Source organism: Capra hircus, chromosome 7 (genome assembly GCF_001704415.2).
Source record: "Capra hircus breed San Clemente chromosome 7, ASM170441v1, whole genome shotgun sequence".
Taxonomy (NCBI): Eukaryota; Metazoa; Chordata; class Mammalia; order Artiodactyla; family Bovidae; genus Capra; species Capra hircus.
The window spans coordinates 60850191-60877329 of record NC_030814.1 but is presented as its reverse complement, the minus strand read 5'-3'; the positions used below and the strand labels follow the sequence as shown (position 1 = coordinate 60877329).

General features: G+C 40.3%; 1 protein-coding gene across 1 annotated transcript; it reads right to left on the bottom strand.

The window, feature by feature from the left end:
* On the bottom strand, positions 329-20604 carry CDC23 (cell division cycle 23). The gene is made up of 16 exons (XM_005682987.1): positions 20422-20604; positions 20264-20336; positions 18360-18497; positions 16950-16992; positions 16322-16427; positions 16095-16227; positions 14136-14313; positions 13955-14052; positions 13734-13815; positions 4569-4722; positions 4195-4314; positions 3525-3600; positions 3160-3221; positions 1688-1766; positions 1491-1610; positions 329-1289 (listed from the first exon to the last, which is right to left on the bottom strand). Exons 1-16 carry the CDS (start codon positions 20580-20582, stop codon positions 1119-1121), a joined length of 1794 nt encoding a protein of 597 aa, XP_005683044.1. The 5' UTR covers positions 20583-20604; the 3' UTR covers positions 329-1118.

Sequence of the window (27139 nt, the reverse complement as noted above, 5' to 3'; positions counted from 1 at the left end):
AATTCAAGGGACATTAGATATTCTAAACCTTCCTTAATAAAAAGTGAAATGTCATATATTAGGAGATGAATGGGTAACAAACTTATTCTGGAAAAAGAATCAAGGAAGGCTGGGCCCTGAGCTCAAGAATAACCCATAGTATCCACTGTACAAACCAATCACAGCAGACATAATCACAGCATATTACCTCCTACGGAACACACGAGCACAGGCCCGAAACTCCAAGAATACAGCAGAAATGATTACTTTTAACTTGTCTGACAGGTGAAGGTTATCATTCTGCTGGAGATGGGGCAGGGGGAAGAGACACAAACAATTATGTCAAAAATATTTATTACAACAGACCAACTTAAAGAGTTTATTCTTATCTGTATAGTCACAAAAGTTACACACCCAAATATCTGTGAAACTCTCTTGCTCTGCTTTAGTAAGGGTATAGCTAACTCTAGACATCGTTTCCCCTTAGTAGGGGCCATCAGTTCCACACTCAGTGCTTTTGCCCCTCTGTTCAACTCTACTTGTTACTTCCAATTTGAAAGTTTCTAGGAGACACCCCAAAATGATGTTTTGGAAGAATGTCTTCCTAGTGAGAACAAAAGTACAGCTAGAATCCATTTAAAACTAATCTCTGATATCAGAGTAGTCATGCTCAGCACATCAAAGAATGATGAGTCATGTGTATCCAGTGCCCTGACCTTCCTAGGGTATCTAGTGCCCTATTGTCAGCAGAGGGTAAAGTGGCAGGCTTTCTTCCTTCCCTTTCTAGAGAAATCTCCCACTCCCAGCAGCATTTAAATTTTGTTCCTGTAGACTTGCCTGTGCTAAAGTGCTGTTAAGGGTTGTTTTGTGGGGGTGCCAAAAGACCTGGGGAAAAGGCCAAGATCTGTAGCCACTCTGAACAGAAGGGAGATAGAAGTGCTTCAAACTGGCAAAAGACAGTATCTGTTACTGCCAGGATTCTTCTGTCAGTCTACTCTGAAGGTGATTCTATAAACTGTCCCCAAGGAGTTGTACAAACAAAGAGAAATAAGGTCCTTGGAAAAATAGACGTGGCTGTTCTTTACATGGAGATAAGGCTTAATATGGGTCTGGCAATGTTCAGGTTTGAAAGCAGCCAACTATGGTGTGACTGAAGACAGGTTGAGTGGAGAAACTCTGCGTGTGGGAGTGTTGTTAGCAGACAGTGAAGCAGGGAGGAAAAAGGGAGCAGGTATCTCAGTGGAGGGAGTCTCGCCTTGGTTCCGAAGCTGTAGGATTTGCCTGAGCAAGGCCTTACCTTCTTCCCGGGTCTGAAACAAGGTCAAGCAAATGTATCAAAATATATCCAAGGTTATTCTCAAAACCAGGTTCTAAAATACTGACTTATAAAGTTCCTCAGAACAAAGTAACCTCTCCACTCACCCTTTTAACCACCTTCCACCCCCAGATCACAGTAAAGTCATGTCCTCAAACTTAAAATCCAAGTCTTTCACTAAAGTACTGATACTTACATCATTGAATGCACAACACTTCTGAGCACAAGCTGAAGCTTCATCCCACAGCTTGCACTTAAAATAGTATTGGGCCAGATAGCGGAAAGCAGTGCTCTCCTCCAAGTGTTCCACTATTTCCTAGATAAGGAAAGCAGGAATGTCTGAGCTGATAAGAATAAGATCAGCAACCCAATTCTCATGCTAATGACACATACCCCACATGAATAGATATCTTGGATATACTTGATGTAACACTGGGCTGCCTGTTCTGACTCAGTCAACTGTTCATGAAGCCTACAAAAGAAATTGGTCTTTAGGTACAAATCATACTGGAAAGCAAGCTAGCGATAAAAAAAAGTAAAAGCACACAAGTAACATCAAAAAATGACAATATATAGACAAGTACAAATTTTGACATAAATGACACAGTGGGACCCAGAATAATATTAGTGCCCAGAAGTGATGGTTACTTCATCACAGTTTCAAATCATTCTGCTTCTGGTGATGGAGGGAAAGTTAGTAAATACTTAAGCTGGATAATATACCATTGCAAAAACTGCCTGGTAATACCCTGAGTCAGGTCAAAAAGATACCAAGCAATTCAGATTTTTTGTAAGAATCCAGAAAATAATTAGTAGGAATGAAATTGCATTTAAGAACCTCTTTCCCTATCATTTCTGAGTTATTCTGTATTTTCCTGGGGCTTAGGAGGAGACTGATACCTAACTTAGTTTCTCCAGACTGCTCTCACATAAAATTCCATTTCTTTCAATTAGTTCTTGAATTTTCCAAATGGGAAAACAATTCCCCTTCAAAAAGTACTAGCATTCTCTTGAGTCAAGATGACTAAGTTTCCAGATCAGTATTCATATACTGTACTACAACCCTGAGTTAGGCTTAAAACTCAACATTCAGAAAACTAAGATCATGGCATCTGGTCCCATTGCTTCATGGCAAAGAGATGGGGAAACAGTTGGAAACAGTGACAAACTATTTTGGGGGGCTCCAAAATCACTGAAGATGGTGACTGCGGCCATGAAATTAAAAGATGCTTGCTCCTTGGAAGAAAAGTTATGAATGACCTAGACAGCATATTAAAAAGCAGAGACATTACTTTGCCAACAAAGTCTAGTCAGAGCTATGGTTTTCCCAGTAGTCATGTATGGATGTGAGAGCTGGGCCATAAAGAAAGCTGAGCGCCAAAGAATTAATGCTTTTGAACTGTGGCGCTGGAGAAGACTCTTGAGAGAGTTTCTTGGACTACAAGGAGATCCAACCAGTCAATCCTAAAGTAAATCAGTCCTGAATATTCATTGGAAGAACTGATGCTGAAGCTGAAACTCCAATACTTTGGCCACCTGATGCGAAGAACTGACACATTTGAAAAGACCCTGATGCTGGGAAAGATTAAAGGTGGGAGGAGAAGGGGACGACAGAGGATGAGATGGTTGGATGGCACCACCGACTCGATGGACATGAGTTTGAGGAAACTCCAGGAGTCGGTGATGGACAGGGAGGCCCGGCATGCTGCAGTCCATGGGGTCAAGAAGATTTGGACAGGACTGAGCAACTGAACTGAACATCCCCTCATTCATGTAGATGATGGATAAGAGGCTCTAGAACATGAAGGATCCACCTACCAGAGAAGCCAATAGAAATATAACTAACATTTCCCTCTTTCACTCACTTTGCCAGTTTCACCAGAGCCATCTTTTCCACATCTCCCACGGCATAAGCTCTCCAATAGCACTGTCAATAAAGAAAGAAACTAGTCACTTCAACCATTGCCCCATGTGCCATGACTCACGCAGGTCCCTGAAGTTCAGCCTTAGAGAATACAAAGCATTTTTTACTAGATCTGAGGTCCAGGCTACATATTAACATTCCCACTATGTCAGCCCTGCTTTGCTTTATACACACTATGAGCTTATGAATATTCAGACTTCCCTATGTAGACAGATACAAATGAAGGAAAATTAAGCACCAATAGCTTGACCCCTCATCCAAACATTAGGTTTCCACATAAATTCTCCAGAACCCAATTTCAGGTACCTTTTTGGCTTCCACTAGTTGATTAAGTTTCTCATAACATTCTCCTAAAGCAACCAGCATACGAGAATCATTGGGCCTGTGAGGAATGAGAAATAGGAAACCTGAGCAAAGACTTTAAAGATAACTGAAGTCCTCCCTTGAGGAACCACCACCACAACTGTTTCAAACCCATGAAAGGAATGGGCTTTAATCCAATACTTCATATATTATGTTCACAATTATCCTACTTTTAAAATTAATTAATTAATTACTTAGGCTGCCTTGGGTCTTAGTTGCAGCATGGGGGGGTCTTCACTGCATCATGCAGGATCTCTCACGGCAGGGCAGGGACTCAAGTTGTGATCCACAGGCTCAGTAGTTGTGGCGCCTGGGCTTAGTTGCTCCACAGCATGTGGGATCTTAGTTCTCCAACCACAGATCGAACCCACATCCCCTGTATTACAAGGCGGATTCTTGACCACCAGATACCAGGGAAGTCCCCACAGTTATGCTATTAACATATTAGTAGAATACACTACATAAAAATGACCAAACAACATATGGCATGTTTAAACTTAGGTCTCCAAAAGTCAAAACCATTCACTGTGATTCTTCAGTAGTTATCCAAAGAGAAAGAAAAGTGTCAGCCCTTCCCACAACAAACATATCATCAGGTGGTGGTCAGACTTACCGAAGCTGGTGGGCCCGTCTATAATAATAAAGGCAATAAAACGGCATCTTAAGGATTTCATAGGTCTGCCCAAGGCCATACCAGGCTCTGTAGTCCCGCTTATTGACCTCAATAGCATGTCTAAGAAATGGAAGAGAAAACTGGTAAGGAGGCAGAATCAAAATTAGCGACTTGCAGACTCAATAAAGTGAAAGTGTTAGTTGCTCAGCTGTGTCCGACTCTCTTTGGACCCCACGGACTGTAGCCTGTTAGGCTCCTCTATCCATGGGCAAGAAAACTAGAGTGGGAAGTCATTTCCTTCTCCAGGTGATCTTCCCAGAGGTTCCTAAAATCACAACAATCTGCTCCACCTCACCGTCCAACTAAAACCTTACCTATAAGCCTGAATAGCAGCAGACGTATTCTTCATTTCCATGTACTCATGTCCCATCAGCGTCCAGGCCCCAAGATACCGAGGATTCAATTTCAAGGCTCTCTGGAAATACAAGGCTGCTTTCTCATGTTGAGAACGCAAACTATAATAATTGCCTGATTGGAAAAAAAATATGTGAACAACTAAAAAGATTAAAATAAGTCACTAAAATAGGCAGCATTTCACAAGGTAGGCATGAACTCATTCCCCCAAAGTCCTTGCAGAAAAGCCAAATTGTATAGGCAATATCATCATTTCCTTGGAAAATATATTTGATATATCACACATTCTGTTTTTTTTTTAAAAAGTGTTTCCTAACACCACAAAGGTTTTCTTCACTTTATTTCCTCTGGATATTAGCATTTATACATATATTTTCTTAATAAAGGGTAAGATATTCCTAGAGTATGTTTCAGATTGGTAGTTTTCCAACTATGTTCCAAGGTCCCTAAGGAAGTACCTGAAAGGTTAAAAATGTAGAATTCTGAACTCCTCTCTTCCACAAGAATCAAGGAAGTTCTATTATCACTGGTCTTAAAAAGAGTACATGAAAGATTTTAGGATTCTATTTAAAAATGTATTTGAAGAAAGGGAATAAAGACCATCTGACTTGTCTCAACTAGTAAATGCATAAATGAAATGTGGTATATATCCAGACAATGAAATACTTCTTGACAGTAAAAAGAAAAGAACTACTGACATATGCTACAACATGGACAAACCTCAAAAAACAGCTCTGTGAAAACAGCCACATAATAAGACTAAATATTCCAAGATTCCATTTAAAATTTCTAGAAAAGGTAAAACTACACACTCAGAAGGCAGATCTGCTGGGGATGGGAGTAGGACTGACTGCAAATAGACTCAAGAGAATTTTGGGTTATGACAGAATTTTCTAAACTGGATTATAATTATGGTTACACAACTTAATAAGTTAGCAAAAACTCAATGAACTGTAAACTTAAAATGGGTAAATTTTATGGTATACAAATTATCCCTTAATAAAGCTATCTTTAATATATACCAATAAAATGGACAACCTAGAAGAAATGGACATATTCCTAGAAATATATAATCTCCAAAAATTAAAACAGGAATAGGAAATATAAACAGACCAATTACCAGTAATAAAACTGAATGAGTAGTTAAAAAAACTCCCAACATACAAAAGTCTGGGACCAGATGGCTTCACAGATGAATTTTATAAAACATTTAGAAAAGAGCTAACAATTTTTTTTTTCAAATTATTCCCAAAAATTACAGAAGAAGGAATATTTCCAAACTCATTCCACAAAGCCAGCATCACCTTGATACCAAAACCAAAGATATCTCAAAACAAGAAAATTACAAGCCAATATCACTAATGATCATAGACAAAAAAGTCCTCAAAGTATTTGCAAACTGATTTCAATAATACATTAAAAGGATCATACATCATGATCAAGTGGGATTCATCCCAGGGATGCATGGATGGTTCAATACCTGCAAATTAATCAATGTGATATATAGCACATTAACAAAATGAAAAATAAAAATTATATGATCATCTGTACAGAAAGATATAGAATCGCTATGGTATATATCTGAAACCAATATAATATTGTAGATCAACTATACCTCAATTATTTTAAAAAGAAGAAAAAAATTAGAGATATACCAAGACTTCTGAATGATTTCTCAGGAGACAGTGTTGAATGAGAAGAGTAAAATGCAGAGAAATGGGTACAATATGATCCTATTTTTGTAACCAAACAGCCCATTAAACCCTGCATTGTTGTTGTTGTTTAGTCACTAAGTCGTGTTCGACTCTTTTATCACCCCATGGTCTATAGCCCGCCAGGCTCCCCTATCCATGGGACTTCCCAGGCAAGAATACTGGAGTGGATTGTCGTTTCCTTCTCCAGGGGATCTTCCTCACACAGGGACTGAACCTGCCTCTCCAGCACTGACGGGCAGATTCTTTACCACTGAGCCACCAGGGAAGCCCAAACCCCACATATGTGTATGTATATTTTTCATGTGGCACCGGAACATGCTAACACAAGTATTTTAAAGGATGAAGGGTGCAGTGAGGGGGGGAAAAAAAAAAAAACACCTCCTTTATGTAAAAACTGTATGTGCATAAACTAAATAAAAGGATGGATTTAGATATATGCATATACTAACTTACAGAGATCATGATAAACTGTCAAATGGAAAAGCAAATTGTGAGAAATTTTATGATTCCACTCTGGTAAAAAACAAGTAATACTATTTCTATATATGTGTTTATCTTTTTTTTTAATTTGTCTAGATTCAGGTGTCAGTTTGATTCAGGAAAAATCATTTATAACAACTGTCTGTACTACATAAGATCATTCAAGTTGATATTCGCTTTGGAAAAAAGATGGGAGGTCTTTATGTATACAAAGATACCTTTGCTTCTGCCACTGACTCAGAACTAGATACAGAAAAATAACCAAACTTAAAGCAGACTGTCCAAGGGTTAACTTCTGTAATAGAATAGAAGTGAAGCAGTGGTAGCAGGAGTATAAGCTTTAACTACTAAAGCAGTCGGGATGACACAAGAGATGCTAAGTAAGTTAGAATAGGCAAGAGATTGGGGGCAGGAGGAGAAGGGGACGATCGAGGATGAGATGGCTGGATGGCATCACTGACTCGATGGACGTGAGTCTGAGTGAACTCCGGGAGATGGTGATGGACAGGGAGGCCTGGCATGCTGCGATTCATGGGGTCGCAAAGAGTCGGACACAACTGAGCGACTGAACTGGACTGAACTGAACTGAACTGAACTGTGCAAAGATTAAGTAGATGAGCTTTTCTGATCAGTTGGAACAGCTACAATGTATTGTATACTTACAATGCGCTGGGAAACTTAACATTGCTATAAGTGCTTTGTATGTATTAATTTACTTACTCCTTAAAACAAACACATAGGAAAAAGTTCTACTGATAAATCCCTTTATGGATGAGGAGAATTTAAATCCACTGTCACACAGCTAGTGAATAGCAAAACCAAGACTTAAACTTGGGCAGTTTGGTTCCAGAGTCCAAATCTTCACCATGCTACACAGTAATATATATATATATATATATATATATATTCATTATATATATATATATATTTGTGTGTGTGTGTGTGTGTAAAGCTGCCTTCAGAGACTAGAACTCCAGAAAAGACACAAAAGGAAGCACTCCACTCACATCAAGACATAAAATCAGAAGCAACAAATAAATAAGTAGGGGTTTCTTGCCATCACTCTATTCATCACTCTATTGTTTCATTCTCTTTCAGGTCCTCAAGTTTCTTCTCTCTCCACCCTTTTTACTCCTTTCACTTCCTCTGAATTGGCTATAATATGGAAGCTGAACTATACTTTTTATCTTATCTAACGTTCCTTATTCTTAAAATAGGTGGGCTGAATTCAACAAACATTTATTGACCATATGTTAGGAACTTTGTTAGGCATTACAGATATACTGGGGGCAAAGGACAGGATGGTTCAGCAGTAAAGCATCTATCTGCAATGCAGGAGATGCCAGTTTGATCCCTGGGTCAGGAAGATTCCCTGGAGGAGGAAATGGCAACCCACTCCAGTATTCTTGCTGAGAGAATACAATGGACTAAGGGGCCTGGTGGGCCACAGTTCAAGGGTTTGCAAAGAGTATATACGCATATACTGAGCATATACGCATGCACAGATATACTGAAGAGAAAACAAAAACAGTTCATTAAGAAGTTTAACAAAAATAAAAATAAATTTAAAAAGTTTACCAATCAAACAATTATTTTCAAAAACAGATGGGAATTCGTAGTCCAGTGGTTAGGACTCCTTGCTCTCACCGCCAAAGCCCTGGCTTTAAACCCTGCTAGGGGAACTGCTGCTGCTGCTAAGTCGCTTCAGTCATGTCCGACTCTGTGCAACCCGAGACGGCAGCCCTCCAGGCTCATTCGTCCCTGGGATTCTCCAGGCAAGAACACTGGAGTGGGCTACCATTTCCTTCTCTAATGCATGAAAGTGAAAAGTGAAAGTGAAGTCGCTCAGTCGTGTCCAACTCTTAGCAACCCCATGGACTGCAGCCTACCAGGCTCTTCCATCCGTGGGATTTTCTAGGCAAGAGTACTGGAGTGGGTCGCCAGTGCCTTTTCCGCTAGGGGAACTAAGATCCCATAAACTGTGTGGCATGGCCAAACAATAAATAAATAAAAACCCAGAAACTCCTAAAGCATTACTCTTCATATGTATGTCTCCTTTGATTTTAACTGGTTTTAAGTTAGTAGGGTAAAAAAGAACAGTATCTCCCCTACTTATATTTACTTTCTTCAGGCAAAGGACACTGTTGTAAATCTAGTTACCCATTCATCAATTTCTATTTGTTCTAATTCCTAAACATCTTCTAAGTCTAATCACCTCTCTTCATTCCTCCTGCCAATACCTCAGCTTGGGCTCATCTCTAGACTGGTTTATTGCAAAAGCCTCCTAGTTGGTCTACCTGCATCTAGTCTTACCCTTTTGCTAATCTTCCCAGTATAGTCTCCAGTTATCATTTGAAAATGAAAATCTGAAAAAGTTTATCACTGTCTGGTCTAAAATCCATCAGAAGATTTCTCCTGCCTTAAGAATAAAATCCAAACTGGCAAAGCATAAAAGGCTCTTCAAGATCTGGCCCCTTTTGTACATTCCCTCCTCCCATACAGTATTTCAGGATCACTGTCTGTTTCACACTTCAGTGCCTCTGCACTGCAATACCCCTCCCAAGTCAATCCATCTTCCCCCTTAGTCAACTCTCATTCCTTCAGATCTCACCTTCTCAAGATGCCTTCCCTAATCAGACTGGATTAGCTAGCTATCTGTCCTATGTACTCTCTTTGTATCCTATGTTTACTTCAATCGTAACACTCAACCCACTATATCATTGTTTCTTACTGATGTTCCTCAGTAAGTAATGGGGTATGTACTGCAACAAAAATTACAGTACCTGGTATTCAGAATATGGTGAAAGGGTGTTTTCTGAATAAACTGGAATTCCATCCTCACCTTAATGGACTTTATGCTTCATTCATAATGCTCTGACATTGAAAAGATCATCTGTTCCTCTTACCTATGTTTCCATTGTTGTTTTATTATTAGTTGCTCAGTTGTGTCCAACTCTGCAATCCCACAGACTGTAGCCCACTAGGCTCCTCTGTCCATGGGATTCCAGACAAGAATACTGGAGTGGGTTGCCATTCCCTTCTCCAGAGGAACTTCCCAACCTATGGATCAAACCCGGGTCTAGGATTTTTTTCTTTAATGTTTATTTTCCATACTAGACTACAACTTCTTCAAGGTCTAAAAATGCTTAATGAATGACTGAACTGAAATTCTATCACTTTATTAACAACAATGTTCTCAGCGCCATATCACTGAAGACCCAGAAACAAGGTCTTTCATCTCCAGGAAACTTAGGCTTTCAATCACAGACAACCAAGGTTACTTTTATCCAAGAGTGGCCATTCATCTATTTGTGTCAACGGATTATCACGCTACACTAGGGTGACCAAATACATGGGACCACAGTTCTCAGTGGGGGATGATTCTAACCCCAAGAGGTTATTTGGCTTTACCTGCAAACATTTTTGGTTGTCCCACCTGCCAGAAGGAGGTTACTGACACTGAGTGGTTAGAAGCTGGATACACTACTGACACCCTGCAGTGTACAGGACATGCATGTGGACTCAGTCACTCAGGCGTGTTCGACTCTTTGTGACCCCATGGACTGTAACCTGCCAGGCTCCTTTGTCCATGGAACTATCCTGGCAAGAATACTGGAGTGGGTTGCCATTTCTTTCTCCAAGGGACCTTCCCAACCCAGGAAATGAACATGTATCTACCAAGGCTCTTGCATTGGCAAGTGGATTCTTTACCACTGAGCCACGGGGGAAGCCCCAGTGTATAGGACAGCCTCCCGAAAAAGAAATTAAAACCAAAACTGTCAACAGAGCCAAGCTTGAGACACCCTTGTATAGCAAAAAGAGGTAATCTCATTTTTTTTTCATAGAATTGGAAATTCTTACAAACATTTTAGTAATATTAGTAAGTTTAAAATGCACACCCTTTTGATCCAGCATTTCACTGCAAGGAACTTATTACACAGAAAGAGTTGCATAAAAGACTTCCATGGTAGTACGATGGATAAGAATCTGCCTGCCAGTGGAGGGGAAACGGGTTCAATCCCTGATCTAGGAAGATCCCACATGCCGAGGAGCAACTAAGCCCATGTGCCACAACTGTTGAGCCTGTGCTCTAGAGCCAGCGAGCCATAACTACTGAACTCATGTGCTATAACTACTAAAGCCTCTGCACCTAGAGCCTGTGTTTCACAAGAGAAGCCACCACAATGAGAAGCCTGTGCACCACAAAGAAGAGTAGCCTCTGCTCACCACAACTAGAAAAAGTCCATGAAGAGCAACAAAGACCCAGTGTAACAAAAGTAAATAAATAAAAATTAAAATTGAAAAAGAAACAGTTACATAAACAAACAAGATTAATGCATACATACAAAGATGTTTCCTAAAGTAATTTTTATATATTAACAAACACTCAGTCAGTTCAGTCGCTCAGTTCTGTCTGAATCTTTGTGACCCCATGGACTGCAGGGCATCAGACTTCTCTGTCCATCACCAACTCCCAGAGCTTGCTAAAACTCATGTCCATCTAGTTGGTAATGTCATCCAACCATCTCATCCTCTGTCATCCCCTTTTCCTGCCTTCAATCTTTGCCAGCATCAGGGTCTTTTTCAGTAAGTCAGTTCTTCACATTAGGTGGCCAAGGTATTGGAGTTTCAGCTTCAGCATCAGTCCTTCCAATAAATATTCAGGATTGATTTCCTTGACTAGTTTGATCTCCTTGTAGTCCAGTTCAATTCAGTTCAGTCGCTCAGTCATGTCCAACTCACTGCAATCCCATGAACCACAGCACACCAGGCCTCTCTGTCCATCAACAACTCCCAGAGTCCACCCAAACTCATGTCCTTTGAGTCGGTGATGCCATCCAACCATCTCATCCTCTGGCATCCCCTTCTCCTCCTGCCCTCAATCTTTCCCAGCATCAGGGTCTTTTCAAATGAGTCACCTCTTCGCATCAGGTGGCCAAAGTATTGGAGTTTCAGCTTCAGAATCAGTCCTTCCAATGAATACTCAGGACTGATCTCCTTTAGGATGGACTGGTTGGATCTCCTTGCAGTCCAAGGGACTCTCAAGAGTCTTCTCCAACACCACAGTTCAAAAGCTTCAATTCTTCTGCGCTCAGCTTTCTTTACAGTCCAACCCTCACATCCATACATGACCACAGGAAAAACCATAGTCTTGACTAGACAGACCTTAGTCGGCAAAGCAATGTCTCTGTTTTTTTAATATGCTGTCTAGGTTGCTCATAACTTTCCTTCCAAGGAGAAAGCGTCCTTTAATTTCATGGCTGCAATCACCATCTGCAGTGATATTGGAGCCCAAAAAAATAAAGGCAGCCACTGTTTCCCCATCTATTTGACACAAGTGATGGGACCGGATGTCATGATCTTAGTTTTTGGAATGTTGAGTTTTAAGCCAGCTTTTTCACTCTCCTCTTTCACTTTCATCAAAAGGCTCTTTAGTTCCTCTTTGCTTTCTGCCATAAGGGTGGTGTCATCTGCATATCTGAGGCTATTGATGTTTTCCCCAGCAATCTTGACTCCAGCTTGTGCTTCATCCAGCCCAGCATTTCACATGATGTACCCTCCATAAAAGTTGAACAAGCAGGGTGACAGTATATAGCCTTGACGTACTCCTTTCCCAATTTGGAACCAGTCTGTCATTCCACGTCTGGTTCTAACCGTTGCTTCTTGACCTGCATACAGATTTCTCTGGAGGCAGTTAAGGTGGTCTGCTATTCCCATCTCTTGAAGACTTTTCCAGTTTGTTGTGATCCACACAGTCAAAAGCTTTGGTGTAGTCAATAAAGCAGAAGTAGATGCTGTTCTGGAATTCCCTTGCTTTTTCCATGATCCAACAGATGTCAGCCATTTGATCTCTGGTTCCTCTGCCTTTTCTAAATCCAGCTTGAACATCTGGAAGTTCTTGGTTCACATACTGTTGAAGCCTCACTTGGAGAATTTTCAGCATTACTTTGCTAGCATGTGAGATTGAGTCCAACTGTGTGGTAGTTTGAACATACTCTGGCACTGCATTTCTTTGGGAATGGAATGAAAACTGACCTTTTAAAGTCCTGTGGCCACTGCTGACTTTTCCAACTTTGCTGGCCTATTGAGCACAGCACTTTCACAGCATCATCTTTTAGGATTTGAAATAGCTCAATTGGAATTCCATCACCTCCACTAGTTTTATTCATAGTGATGCTTCAAGTAAGGCCCACTTGATCTCACATTCCAGGATGTCTGGCTCTAGGTGAGTGATCACACCATCGTGATTATCTGGGTCGTGAAGATCTCTTTTGTATAGTTCTTCTGTGTATTCTTGCCACCTCTTCGTAATAGCTTCTGCTTCTGTTAGGTCCATACCGTTTGTGCCTTTTATTGTGCCCATCTTTGCATGAAATGTTCCCTTGGTATCTCTAACTTTCTTGAAGAGAAACACTAGCCACAACTTACACAATAGAAAGTTAATTAAATTTTTAAAAAGCACATCAATATAATATTACATAGCCATCATAAATAATACAACTCTAGATGTAATACCATGAAAAGATGGAAAAAGATATATTTTAGGTTAAAAAAAAAAGGACTTTACAAAGCAGTGTATATAGTGACACAATTTTTGTAAATAATCATACCTACACATATACCATTTTTACTATTTACACAGAAAAATATTCTGGAGTTGTATCCACCAAACAGTCTTGGGAGTGGGATTATAGTGATCCTCAGCATTCTACTGTATATAATTTTATTACCTTTGACACTTTTATTTTGGGCAGCCTCCCAATTCTTTGACCAGAGGTTGAATCCATGCCCCCTGCAGTGGAATCTGAGTCCTAATCACTGGACTGCCAGATTACTGCCCCCCCTCCTTTTTTTTTGATACTTTTATATTGTTGTTATTTGGATTACTTACAATAAAGATAAATCTTGAAAGAAAAAAATGACTCTTACCAATTACACAGCATGTTTCTACACGATATTTATCAATCTCACAGAGGTTGTGAGCCAGATAACTCAACTCAGATTTCATGCTCTGAAAGAAAAGAAAGATGATCTAAGCATGAAAAAGAAACCCTTATTTTTCTTGTATCTAATGCTACGAGGTGATAATCCAACCCAGGAGATTCAAAGCACAAGAGCTTAATCAAGTCCAAGCAAAGGAAGCAGCTCACCCTGACGTAAAGAAGGTTGGAGAATGTGTCCATATTTTCAATCCTGTAAGGGTCTTGTTTCCTTAGCTCATTAAAAATAGAGAGGGCTTTGTCAATATCTGCAGAAATAAGACAGAGTTCAGAAAACAATACAGTGCTACCTTCAGGATTTGATGGTACTTCGCTATTCTTATTCACTCACCTCTGATATTGTGATAGGCAACTGCAATTTGGGAAACAATATATGAGCTCTTAGAGAAGCCCACATCAATGAGATTCTGATACTTTTGCAGGGCCTCCTCTATCAACTGCAACTCTGTGTATATATGGGCCAGAAAAAACTCTTTCATCCAGGTGTCTGGCAAAGACAGGAACTTCAGCTGGCAGCAGGAGAGAGAGGGAGATACTTAATATACTGTGACCTCTCCCCCAAATGAACATCAAGGAACTATCTTTATTTTCTAAAAGAATTTATCACCAAAATTTTATTAGAGCACCTAATAATGAACAGTTGTGTGCGTGTATTCAGTCACTTCAGTCAAGTTGAAGTCTGCAACCCTACAGTTTGCAGCCTACCAGGCTCCTCTGTCCATGGGATTCTCCAGGCAAGAACACTGGAGTCGGTTGCCATTTCCTCCTCCAGGGGATCCTCCCAACCCAGGGATCAAACCCGCATCTCTTCTGTCTCCTACATTGATAGGCAGGTTCCTTAGCACTAGCAACACCTGAGATGCTGTTCGATTAAGTGAACAGGACTCACAAACATAATAGGGGGAATAGGGAAGAATGGTCCAGCTTCAAAAAGATAGGATTTGAGGTGAGTCTTGGAGGATGGGTAGAAACTGAATAGAAAAAGGGAGAGGAAGAGAAAAAAGACAACATTCTAGGTAAGGATAACAACAGAGGAAAAAGTCATGAGTGTAGGTAAACAGGATGAGACAACTAGTTCAGTTTGAGGGGAGGCTATGTGTTGGGAAGCTGTAAAAAAAAAAGACTGAACTAAGAGTGGTTGCTATGTTACAACCAGAAATGGGATGCAATGTGAAAACACTGCAATTTTTGTTAAGAGAATGACATGATGATATGAGTGCTTTAAGGTAAGTTTGGAAACAGTATGTAGGATAGCTTGGAAATGGAAGTACAAAAGTAGGAAAGCTAGATAGAAAGTATTTATTCCTTTTAAGTAATCTAGTTTTGAGATGATAACCAAGATGGCAAAGGGAACCAAGAGAAAGAGATGCAGACAAGAAGGAAACCATGGCAATGTCTGATGACTGACTGGATAAAGGGAGATTAAAAAAAAAAGGAAGAGACAAAATATGACTTTGAGGCATCAAGACTGAGTACATTCTGAGAAGTAGTAATGTAACTGAGAGTCCATCACGTTGAGAGGAAGAAAGAGAACTGAAGAGGCAAGATGAGAAATGTGGTTTTACATATTTTAAGTTCAGAGCTAAACAAACTTTCAATGAAAGCCTGGTAGGCAGTTAGAGATAAGTGAATAGAAGTAAACCAAGATTAAGATTTCAGACTTTTCAGTAGCATGTGTCATTATTATGGGAAATCAACCCAGCCCTTGGTCCCTTAGAGTCAACAAAAGGAAGTATGTTGTTGCTTCTATTAACTACTGAAGAACAGCAAAATAGACTCTGTAGACAACTCTGTAGACACTGTTCTCTAACAATGACTAATAAAACAACTGCAGTTTAGAAAGCAATTTCATATACGTTCTTTCATTAATTAACAAATTTCTAAATCTTAACAGAGTCCTATGGCCGTTCAGAAGAGATATTAAATATGCTTTTAATACAATTCTTGATTTAAGAGAAATTATTCCTATAGCATCTTTGGAATTAGGAAACTATAATAGCATTTAGTCTATAAAACAAGTTACAGTAAAACTTGAACCTGAAAGCATGAATATGAAAAGATAGTCTAACACAACTGGATGCAAATCCAACAGCATCTACCAAACAAGAGCTAGACATTAGTCTTTCAAATAAAGACCTAAATCCCAACAGTGAAAGAGACCATAGGAGAGGGAGCAAAGTGGTAGCTATAATGAAAGGTTTAGCAAAATTTTTCTCCCCCTACCCGATTGTTAAAGAATTACATAAGACTTGAAGCAAAAGATTTTTCACATAGCTCATCTCAAATTTACCATCTCTTTGTCGGTAATCAAGTTACAGAGTTCTAGCCAGGCTCCCCAGTGCAAAGGCAAAACATGAGTAGCCTCCACAAACACATCAATGGCCTCTTTCACTAAGTCCAGCTTTCGAAGCACCACACCATACCTAGAAAAGAAGGGAATGATCACAGAAGTTAATAACATCTCCCCTCTACTCAGAAGAATCTCTCTCAGAAGTTCCAAATTACTCTAACACTTACAGATAAAGGCCAAAGCCATCAAGTTCCCGAGCCTGGTGTTTTTTGCTGAGCTCCACTCTCAATTCTCTAAGAGCCTCATTTTTCACTTGACCTTTCTCCAGAGGGCCTAGGAAAGAGACAGAGTTTCTGACCTAAGGGTAGACTGCTGCTTTTTATTTCATAGACTCAGATACTCCCTTTGGTGTCAACCAAAGTTACAACTGGAACTTCCAGCCAACGTTCACCAATGGCCAATGACATCTTACACAGTCCATTTACTTTATTACAGAAACTGCAACTGATAATTGGTCTGCAGTCATATTCTGTTAGGTTCACCAGGTTTTTAAAATTTTGAGTTAATTATCAATATTTAAATATCAGAAGCCTCAACTAAAAATCTAAATTTCCAGGTTCAGGTTGCAGGGAACAGGGTAAGGCCAAGGGAAGAAAGCCCCTGACAAAACCAAGCCCACATTCCCACAAGGGAGCCCTCAGAGGCAGCTGGGTGACAACCAGTCAGTTGTGCCCTCCAGCTTGCAGACTTCTCCTCAGTCCACTTCCCACGTTTATATTACCTGCCTGGCTCCTACAGGAATTAGAATTTGCAACTTCTGCTTTAGTCCAAAAGGTAAGAGAAAGAAATTCATACCTAGGCTATCAACTGTTTCATCATCCTTCTTCTTTTCTCCAGACTGTAAGAGAAAATCAGTACGTAGGTCTTTTTCCAGTTTATTCTGAAACCTGTTCTAAAATTAGCAGCCTGAATTGACCTGAAATGTTCAAGTCCAAAATGAAATCTACTATTGGTCACTAATTTTAAACAACTATTTAGGAGCTCCCACTGCGAATCTGAATAATTTGAGTACCAAAACAATAAAGTACAATAATGAATTATAAACCATTAAAAAAAAAATAGGTATCCTTGAGTCCATACTGACACTAGATAAATACATAAATAAGTGAAGGGAAAAATATGCTTAAGAAAAAAAGTACTTATGTATTTATTTGGCTACAGCAGGTCTTAGTTGCAGCATGCAGGATCTTTTTTTTAGCTACAGCACGTGGGATTTTTAGCTGCAGCATGCAAACCCTTAGTTGTAGCATGAGGGATCTGGTTCCTTGACCAGGGATCGAACCCAGGCCCCCTGCATTGGGAACAGAGAGTCTTAGCCACTGTAACACCAGGGAAATCCTAGGGTCTTGCTTAGAGTAGAATTTACTTCTCAAGAGAGTCCTGGAGCAGATCATTTCACAACATTATAATAAAGAAAACTTCAGGCAAAAATTAACAATGAATTTCTTGACTAATGGTTATTTAGGTTCTTAATTTTTTTGCCTACTACAAAAAATACTTCAATGAACAGCTCTGTACATATATCCCTGTACACATACTGAAGCATTTCTATTGGACAAGTGAAGTTTTTTCAAGAATTATTTGGGCATAGTATTTCAAACTGACATAATCTGCCCAGAGCAGCAGGAGACATGAGCTCAATCCCTGGGTCGGGAAGATCCCCTCGAGGAGGAAATGGCAACCCACTGCAATATTCTTGCCTGGGTAATCCCATGGACAGAGGGGCCTAGCAGGCTACAGTTCATGGGGTCGCAAAGAGTCAGACACGACAGCATCTGAGCACACAGCATGCACACATGCCCAGAGGAGCAGTCCATACATGTCAGGGTCTGAGTTTCACCTCCCCACACAGAGGCGTGGGTGGTGAGCTGAGGCTCCCAGTGGCTCTGGGCAGCAAATTTCACCCATAGCCACAGGTGATTTTCAACCAATGCCAAAAATATATAAAGTTTTACTCCTGAAATAGACGGTCTACTGCCCCCTGCCTTTATCAATAATGAATATTGTCAATATTTTTATATTTTCTTTCATACCATTATTCTTTTTACTTTTCTTATGATGTCTTCTTTATTATTATTAAGTATTTATAAAGTATATTCACCAAGTAGACTATTGCTAAACTATTGAAGATTAAATTTTTTCTATTGGGATTCTAAACATGGATGCTTTGCTGATAACTGAATGACATCTTAAAACGGCCCTCACCAGATATCTAGAATACATGTACAGAAAATAGGCTTTCTTGCTATTGCAGCCATGCAGGAAATGTGCTGCCCGATCATACTCTTTAACATCAAAGTAGGCCTTGGCCAGGGTATAAGCATCCATATCCTGGGCATCTTCCTAAAAAAGAGACAAGCTTATGTTAGTGATTAAGAACAGGATAACAAAAGTTCAAACCCAAGAAGCATATTTATTAAATTCAAGATGTAAGAAACAATAATTATTTTCCTCCTCCCCCAAACCCAATACTTATTTATTAGTTTATGAAGTGAGGTACCAGTACATTCTTTCAAAATAAAAAGTTGGGGAAAGAATTTTAAAAAACTAAACCAGCACTCAGAAATTTGTATTGTCTCTACAAATGTAGTGAGAAGTAGCATATGCTTTAGTGTTAGGCACCTAGATTTAAATTCTGACTCCTTGACTTCCTGGATTCAAGATGTTAGTAGGGAACTTACTTAGTTTCTCTGAGTATTCACTTCTTCTTCTGTAAAATGGAGCCAATAATACACATATGATATAAGGAAAAAGTAAAAAAGTCATGATAAAATATCTAGCATTAATATCTGACATTCCTTTCCTTCTCCAGACTTTTAAATGTCCACATAAATGCAATATATTGTGGAATTAATTGTATTTTTTGGTCTTCAAGTTTTGACATATTAATACTGTAAAAGCAAAAAACACAGCTACATTCTCTATGTAAAAAGTTAAATGATACATGCTTGAGGTAAAAACATACAATTCCCTCAAATTCTAGGGATAAGTTGATTAAAACTTTAATAATTTCTTTCTCTTCATCCTTCCTGCCCAAATATTGCCAGCACAAAACTGGAACCAAAATTATATTCATGTTTTCTTCATTGGATGAACATGTACTAAATGTGGCCATTCAAGCTTAGGATTCTGGTGGCCCTTTTCATATATACTCATCATTTGCTTATTTCTTCTTCCACCTCTCTCACTTGCATTATACATTTTTTGTGTGACTTTTTTTTTAACTGGAATATAATTGCTTTATAATTTTGTGTTAGTTTCTGTTATACAACATCAGTGAATCAGCCAGAAGTATACATATATCCCCTCCCTCTGAGTCTCCTTCCCACTTTCCCATACCATCCCTCTATTTATCACAGAGTACTGAGTGGAGCTCCCTGTGTTATACAGCATCTTCCTGTTAGCTATATATTTTATACATGGTAGTGTATATATGTCATGCATTGTACCTTTTGGATTAATGAATATTTACTGCTTTTAAGTGTGTGTGTGTGTGTGTGTGTGTGTGTGTGGTTGGAGGAGCAGTGGAATTAAGAAATGGCGTCTTCAGGAAAAACAATGGATTATGACAAAAATCTTTCAGACTACACAGACTATGTAAACATATGTACTATAGATCATACATAAAATGTATTCATATCTCATTTAACTCTCTCAGTATCCCCATAAAGTAAATACTATTATATACATTTCACTGATGAGGAAACTGTGCTTCAGGAGGTTAATTAAGTAAACTGACAAAAGTCACTGGTATGGCTGAGATTTGAACCCTGAACCGTCTGGATCCAAAATCGGTTTCGCACTGTTGTAAAAACCTTCGATGCTTCTCCTCGTTATGAATACTGTCGAGGTTGAGCTGTAAAAATCTAAAAGGCTGAAATCTTAAGCAAGCATTATTTACTAATTCCTCCAAAAGCTTAAGTTGGAGCACCAAGTCTTTCCAAGCTTAGCAAACACATACAGATAAAATTGCTTAAAATATCCATCTCTGTGAATGGCTTGAACTCCCTCTACAAACATCCCTGCTAAACAGTGTGCTCCCCTCTGATGACAGGGCACTCAGTATCTCTTCCGATGCTGGGGAGCACTCGCTGTGAATACGTCGTTACCTCTGTAATAGGCGGCGGCGGCTGCAGCTCAGACAGAGGCAATGCCGGGAGGGAGAAGGCTAACTCCGCAGACCTAGAACAGCCACACAAACTGAATCAGCCCAAGCCCCCCAAGGCCGAGGATCCAACCCTGGTCCCCTCGGACCGCCACATCATACCACTTGCTACTGTGCAGGAGGCCCCGCTCCCGGGTGAGGCCCGCGATAAGTAGCAGCTGCTTTTTAATTTCCCGCAAATTTGAGAAATCGCAGCTGGATGGCAGGACGGGAACCGAGGAAGCCGTCGCGGCCACCGACACTATAGAGGAGCTCGCAGCCATTTTCCCGTCTCGGCCACCCCAACCAATCATCAGCGAAAATACTGCCTGACCCTCTGAACCAAAAAAGTCTGTCTGTTATTGGCGAGCTCTTGCTACAGAAAAACCAATCAGAAACCTTCCTTCTCGTAAAGTCACTAAGAGGTCGGGAGGGAAGAGACAATTACGTCTCCGATTGGCGAAAAACTACTGAGGCGGGAAAGTTAGAACAAGAAAGAGTGGGCAAAGCCACGATTTCTGGGCGGGGCAGAGAGGAATGAGTGAATGGAAAGGTGGACAGAGAAGGTGGACTGGAAACTAGAGATGGGAGGGCAAGAATTTGCAGAGGGGAGAGAGCCCTACCCTGCACTTTAAGGATGATGTGATTGGACTAAAGATGGAGTGTACTTCCTGGGCAGATTCTCTGCCGCTGAATGACAGTGAGGTATGGTGTCTAACAAGGATGTCTGATATACTCTATAGATTTTTTTTTTTTTAAGAAGATGTATGGCCACAGGTGAGTTCTTCCTCTTTCGGTTCAGTTCAGTCCCTCAGTCGTGTCCAACTCTTTGCGACCAAATGGACTGCAGCATGCCAGACACTTCCCTGTCCACCAATTCCCTGGAGCTTGCTCAGACTCATGTCCTTCAAGTGGGTGATGCCATCCAACCATCTCATCCTCTGTCCTCCCCTTCTACCCCTCCCTTCAGTCTTTCCCAGCATCAGGATCTTTTCCAATGAGTCAGTTCTCCACATCAGATGGCCAGAGTATTGGAATTTCAGCTTCAGCATCAGTCCTTCCAGTGAATACTCAGGACTGATTTCCTTTAGGATGGACTAGTTTGATCTCTCTCCAGTCCAAGGGACTCTCAAGAGTCTTCTCCAACACCACAGTTGAAAAGCATCAATTCTTCAGTGCTCAGCTTTCTTTATAGTCCAACTCTCATCCATACATGACTACTGGAAAAACCATAGCTTTGACTAGATGGACCTTTGTTGGGAAAGTAATGCCTCTGCTTTTTAATCTGCTGTCTGGGCTGGTCTTGGAGAAGGAAATGGCAATCCACTCCAGTATTCTTGCCTAGAGAATCCTGTGGACAGAGGAGCCTGGTGGGCTGCTGTCCAGAGGGTCGCATAAAGTTGGACAAGACTGAAGCAACTTAGCGTGCATGCATGCATGCATTGGAGAAGGAAATAGCAACCCACAACAGTATTCTTGCCTGGAGAATCCCAGGGACAGAGGAGCCTGGTGGGCTGCCATCTATGGGGTCACACAGAGTCGGACATGACTGAAGCGACTTAGCAGCAGCAGCAGCTGAGCTGATCATAGTTTTACTTCCAAGAAGCAAGCGTTTTTGAATTTCATGACTGCAGTCACCATCTGCAGTGATTTTGGAGCCCAAGAAAATAAAGCCTCACTGTTTCCATTGTTTCCCCATCTATTTGCATGAAGTGATGGGACCAATTGCCATGATCTTAGTTTATTTGAATGTTGAGTTTTAAGATAACTTTTTCCCTCTCCTCTTTCACTTTCATCAAGAGGCTGTTTAGTTCCTCTTTGCTTTCTACCTTAAGGGTGGTGTCATCTGCATATCTGAGGTTATTAATATTTCTCCCCCAGTCTTGTTCTAGCTTGTGCTTCATGCAGTCCAGCTTTTCACATAATGTACTCTGCATATAAGTCAAATAAGCAGGGTGACAATGGACAGCCTTGATGTACTCCTTTCCCAGTTTGGAATCAGTCTGTTGTTCCATTTCTGGTTCCAACTGTTGCTTCTTGACTTGCATACAGATTTCTCAGGAGGCAGATAGGGTGGCCTGGTATTCCCATCTGCTTAAGAATTTTCCAGTTTGTTGTGATCCACATAGTCAAAAGCTTTGGTGTAGTCTATGAACTCCTTATTGCCAAATTCAGACTTAAATTGAAGAAAGTAGGGAAAACCACTAGACCACTCAGGTATGACCTAAATCAAATCCCTTACGATTACACAGTGCAAATGGGAAATAGATTTAAGGGACAGATCTGATAGACAGAGTGCCTGATGAACTATGGACGGAGGTTTGTGACATTGTACAGGAAACAGGGATCAAGACCATCTCCAAGAAAAAGAAATGCAAAAAAGCAAAATGGCTCTCTGAGGAGGTCTTAAAAATAGCTGTGAAAAGAGAATTGAAAAACAAAGGAGAAAAGGAAAGATATGCCCATTTGAATCCAGAATTCCAAAGAATAGCAAGGAGAGATAAGAAAGCCTTCCTCAGTGATCAGTGCACAGAAGTGGAGGAAAACAATAGAATGGGAAAGACTAGAGATCTCTTCAAGAAAATTAGAGATACCAAGGGAACATTTCATGCAAAGATGGGCTCAATAAAGGACAGAAATGGTATGGACCTAACAGAAGCAGAAGATATTAAGAAGAAGTGGCAAGAATACACAGAAGAACTGTACAAAAAGGATCTTCATGACCCAGATGATCATGATGGTGTGATTACTCACCTACAGCCAGACATCCTGGAATGTGAAGTCAAGTGGGTCTTAGGAAGCATCACTACGAACAAAGCTACTGGAGGTGATGGAATTCCAGTTGAGCTATTTCAAATCTAAAAGCTGATGCTGTGAAAGTGCTGTACTCAATATGCCAGCAAATTTGGAAAAGTCAGCAATGGCCACAGGACTGGAAAATGTCAGTTTTCATTCCAATCCTAAAGAAAGGCAATGCCAAAGAATGTTCAAACTACTGCACCATTGCACTCATCTCACACGCTAGTAAAGTAATGCTCAAAAGTCTCCAAGCCAGGCTTCAACAACACGTGAACCATGAACTTCCAGATGTTCAAGCTGGTTTTAGAAAAGGTCAAGGAACCAGAGGTCAAATTGCCAACATCTGCTGGATCATCAAAAAAGCAAGAGAGTTCCAGAAAAACATCTATTTCTGCTTTATTGACTATGCCAAAGCCTTTGACTGTGTGGATCACAACAAACTGTGGAAAATTCTGGAAGAGATGGGAATACCAGACCACCTGACCTGCCTCTTGAGAAATCTGTATGCAGGTCAGGAAGTAACAGTTAGAACTGGACATGGAACAACAGACTGGTTCCAAATAGGAAAAGGAGTACATCAAAGCTGTATATTGTCACCCTGCTTATTTAACTTATATGCAGAGTACATCATGAGAAATGCTGAGCTGGAAGAAGCATAAGCTGGAATCAAGATTGCTGGGAGAAATATCAATAACCTCAGATATGCAGATGACACCACCCTTATGGCAGAAAGTGAAGAAGATCTAAAGAGCCTCTTGATGAAAGTGAAAGAGGAGAGTGAAAAAGTTGGCTTAAAGTTCAATATTCAGAAAACTAAGATCATGGCATTTGGTCCCAACACTTCATGGCAAATAGATAGGGAAACAGTGGAAATAGTGGCTGACTTTATTTTTGGGGCTCCAAAATCACTGCTTCCCAGGTGGCTCAGAGGTTAAAGCATCTGCCTGCAATGCAAGAGACCTGGGTTCATTCCCTGGGTTGGGAAGATCCCCTGGAGAAGGAAATGGCAACCCACTCCAGTACTCTTGCCTGGAGAATCCCATGGACGGAGAAATCTGGTGGGCTACAGTCCATGGGGTTGCAAAGAGTCGAACACGACTGAGCAAATCCTTAGTAGTAAAATCACTGCAGATGGTGACTGCAGCCATGAAATTAAAAGATGCTTGCTCCTTGGAATCCTTGGAAGAAAAGTTATGAGCAACCTAGTCAGCGTATTAAAAAGCAGAGACATTATCTTGCCAACAAAGGTCTGCCTAGTCAAGGCTATGGTTTTTTCAGTAGTCATGTATGGATGTGAGAGTTGGACCATAAAGAAAGCTGAGGACTGAAGAATTGATGCTTTTGAACTGTAGTGTTGGAGAAGACTCTTGAGAGTCCCTCGGACTGCAAGGAGATCCAACCAGTTCATCCTAAAGGAAATCAGTCCTGAATATTCATTGGAAAGACTGATGCTGAAGCTGAAACTCCAATACTTTGGCCACCTGATGCACAGAACTGACTCATTTGAAAAGACCCTGATGCTGGGAAAGATTGAAGGCGGGAGGTGAAGGGGACGACAGCAGATGAGATGGTTGGATGGCATCACCGACTCAATGGACATGAGTTTGAGTAACTCCGAGAGTTGGTGATGGGCAGGGAGACCTGGCATGGTGCAATACATGGGGTCACAAAGAGTCGGACATGACTGAGCGACTGAACTGAACTAAACTGATAAACCAGAAGTAGATGTTTTTCTAGAACTCTCTTGCTTTTTCTATGATCCAACAGATGTTGGCCATTTGATCTCTGGTTCCTCTGCCTTTTCTAAATCTGGCTTGAATGTCTGGTTCATGTACTGTTGATGCTTAGGTTGGAGAATTTTCAGCATTATTTTGGCAGCATATGAGATGAGTGCAACTGTATGGTAGTTTGAACTTTGGCATTGCCTTTCTTTGAGACTGGAATGAAAATTGGCGTTTTCAGTCCTGTGGCCACTGGTGTGAGTGAGTGAGTGAAGTTGCTCAGTTGTGTGTGACTCTTTGCAACCCCATGGACTGTAGCCTACCAGGCTCCTCCATCCATGGGATTTTCCAGGCAAGAATACTGGAGTGGGTTGCCATTTTCTTCTCCAGGAGATCTTCCTGACCCAAGGATTGAACCTGGGTCTCCCTCTTTGTAGGCAGACACTTTACCATCTGAGCTGCCCGGGAAGTTGGCCACTGCTGAGTTTTCCAAATTTGCTGGCATACTGAGTGCAGCACTTTCACAACATCTTGTTTTAGGATGTGAAATAGCTCAACTGGAATTTCATCACCTTCACTAGTTTTATACGTAGTGATACTTCCTAAGACCCACTTGACCTCGCATTTCAGGATTTCTGACTCTAGGTGAGTGATCACACCACCATGGTTATCTGGGTCATGATGATCTTTTTTGTATAATTCTTCTGTGTATTCTTGCCACCTCTTCTTAGTATCTTCTGCTCTGTTAGGTCCATATGGTTCTGTCCTTTATTGTACCCATTTTTGCATGAAATGTTCCTTTGGTATCTCTAATTTTCTTGAGGAGATCTCTAGTCTTTTCCTTTCTATTGTTTTCCTCTATTTCTTTATTGATCACTGAGGAAGGCTTTCTTATCTCTCCTTGCTATTCTTGGAGCTCTGCATTCAGATGGATATATTTTTCCTTTAACTTCTCTTGTTTTCTCAGCTATTTGTAAGGCCTCCTCAGACAAGCATTTTTCCTTTTTGCATTTCTTTTTCTTGGGGATGGTCTTGATCTCTGTCTCCTGTACAATGTCACAAATCTCCATCCATAGTTCTTCAGGCACTCTGTCTTTCAGATCTAATCTCTTGAATCTATTTCCCACTTGTACTGTATAATCATAAGGGATTTGATTTAGGTCATACCTGAATGGTGTAGTGGTTTTCCCTACTTTCTTCAGTTTGTCTGAATTTTTATTTTTATCCAGCCTCTTTCTTACCCCGGGGCAGGGGAGAAGATAACTAATATTTGTTGAGGGCTCCCTAGCTGGCGCTAGCAGTAAAGAACCTGGCTGCTAATGCAGAAGCCCCAGGTTCGATCCCTGGGTTGGGAAGATCCCCTGGAGAAGGAAATGGCAACCCACTCCAGTTTTCTTGCATGAAGAATCTCATGGACAGAGGAGCCTGAAAGGCTATAGTCCATGGGGTTGCAAAGTGCTGGACACGACTTAGCGGCTAAACAGCAGCAGCAGCATGATTTGCACCATCCCAATTTTACAGATAAAACAAGACGAAAGTTCAGAATTTCAATCAGTCTTCTTAGGAGAATGTTTAGATTATAACCCTGCTCTGATTCCAAAACCCTTAAATATTAAATGAACATTACTAAGTATTACATGAACATTTTCAACCTTGTTTTATCTTTAACGCTTTCATAGTAATATATGGTTTTTTGAACTCCCTTGGGAATGTCTTGAACCCATTCTTTGTGTGTTATATATAAGTGAAAGTATGTAAAGCATGTTTAGATTAACTTGTATTATTATTATTATTATTATTTTTTGGCTGCTCTGGGTCTTAATTGTAGCATGTGGGATCTAGCTCCCTGACCAGGGATTGAACCTGGGCCCCCTGCACTGGGAGCTCAGAGTCTTAGCCACTGGACCACCAGGGAAGTCCCTAACGTGTATAATTAAAGACTATTCTAAAGTCAACTTTTTCCCGCCATACTATATAGTACATGAGGTCAAAATTCTATTTTTTTCTTGTTTCAAGTGTTGCACACTTTATATTTGTTTTAAATTTATAATTTAACAAAATGATTTGTTAGCAAACACAAAAATTATAGTATATCACATATCTACCTGTGTGTGTGTAGATATAGATATAGATATATGGTGGTAGTGGTGGTTTAGTCACTAAGTCATGTCCGACTCTTGCAATTCCATGGACTGTACTGAATGTAAATTGAATAAATATGAAATGTAACTGTTTATGGTATTATAGGTAGTAAGATAGATAATGCTTTTATGACTTGTTTGTAATTATTATACTTTGCCCTTTAATATGTTATTGTTTAT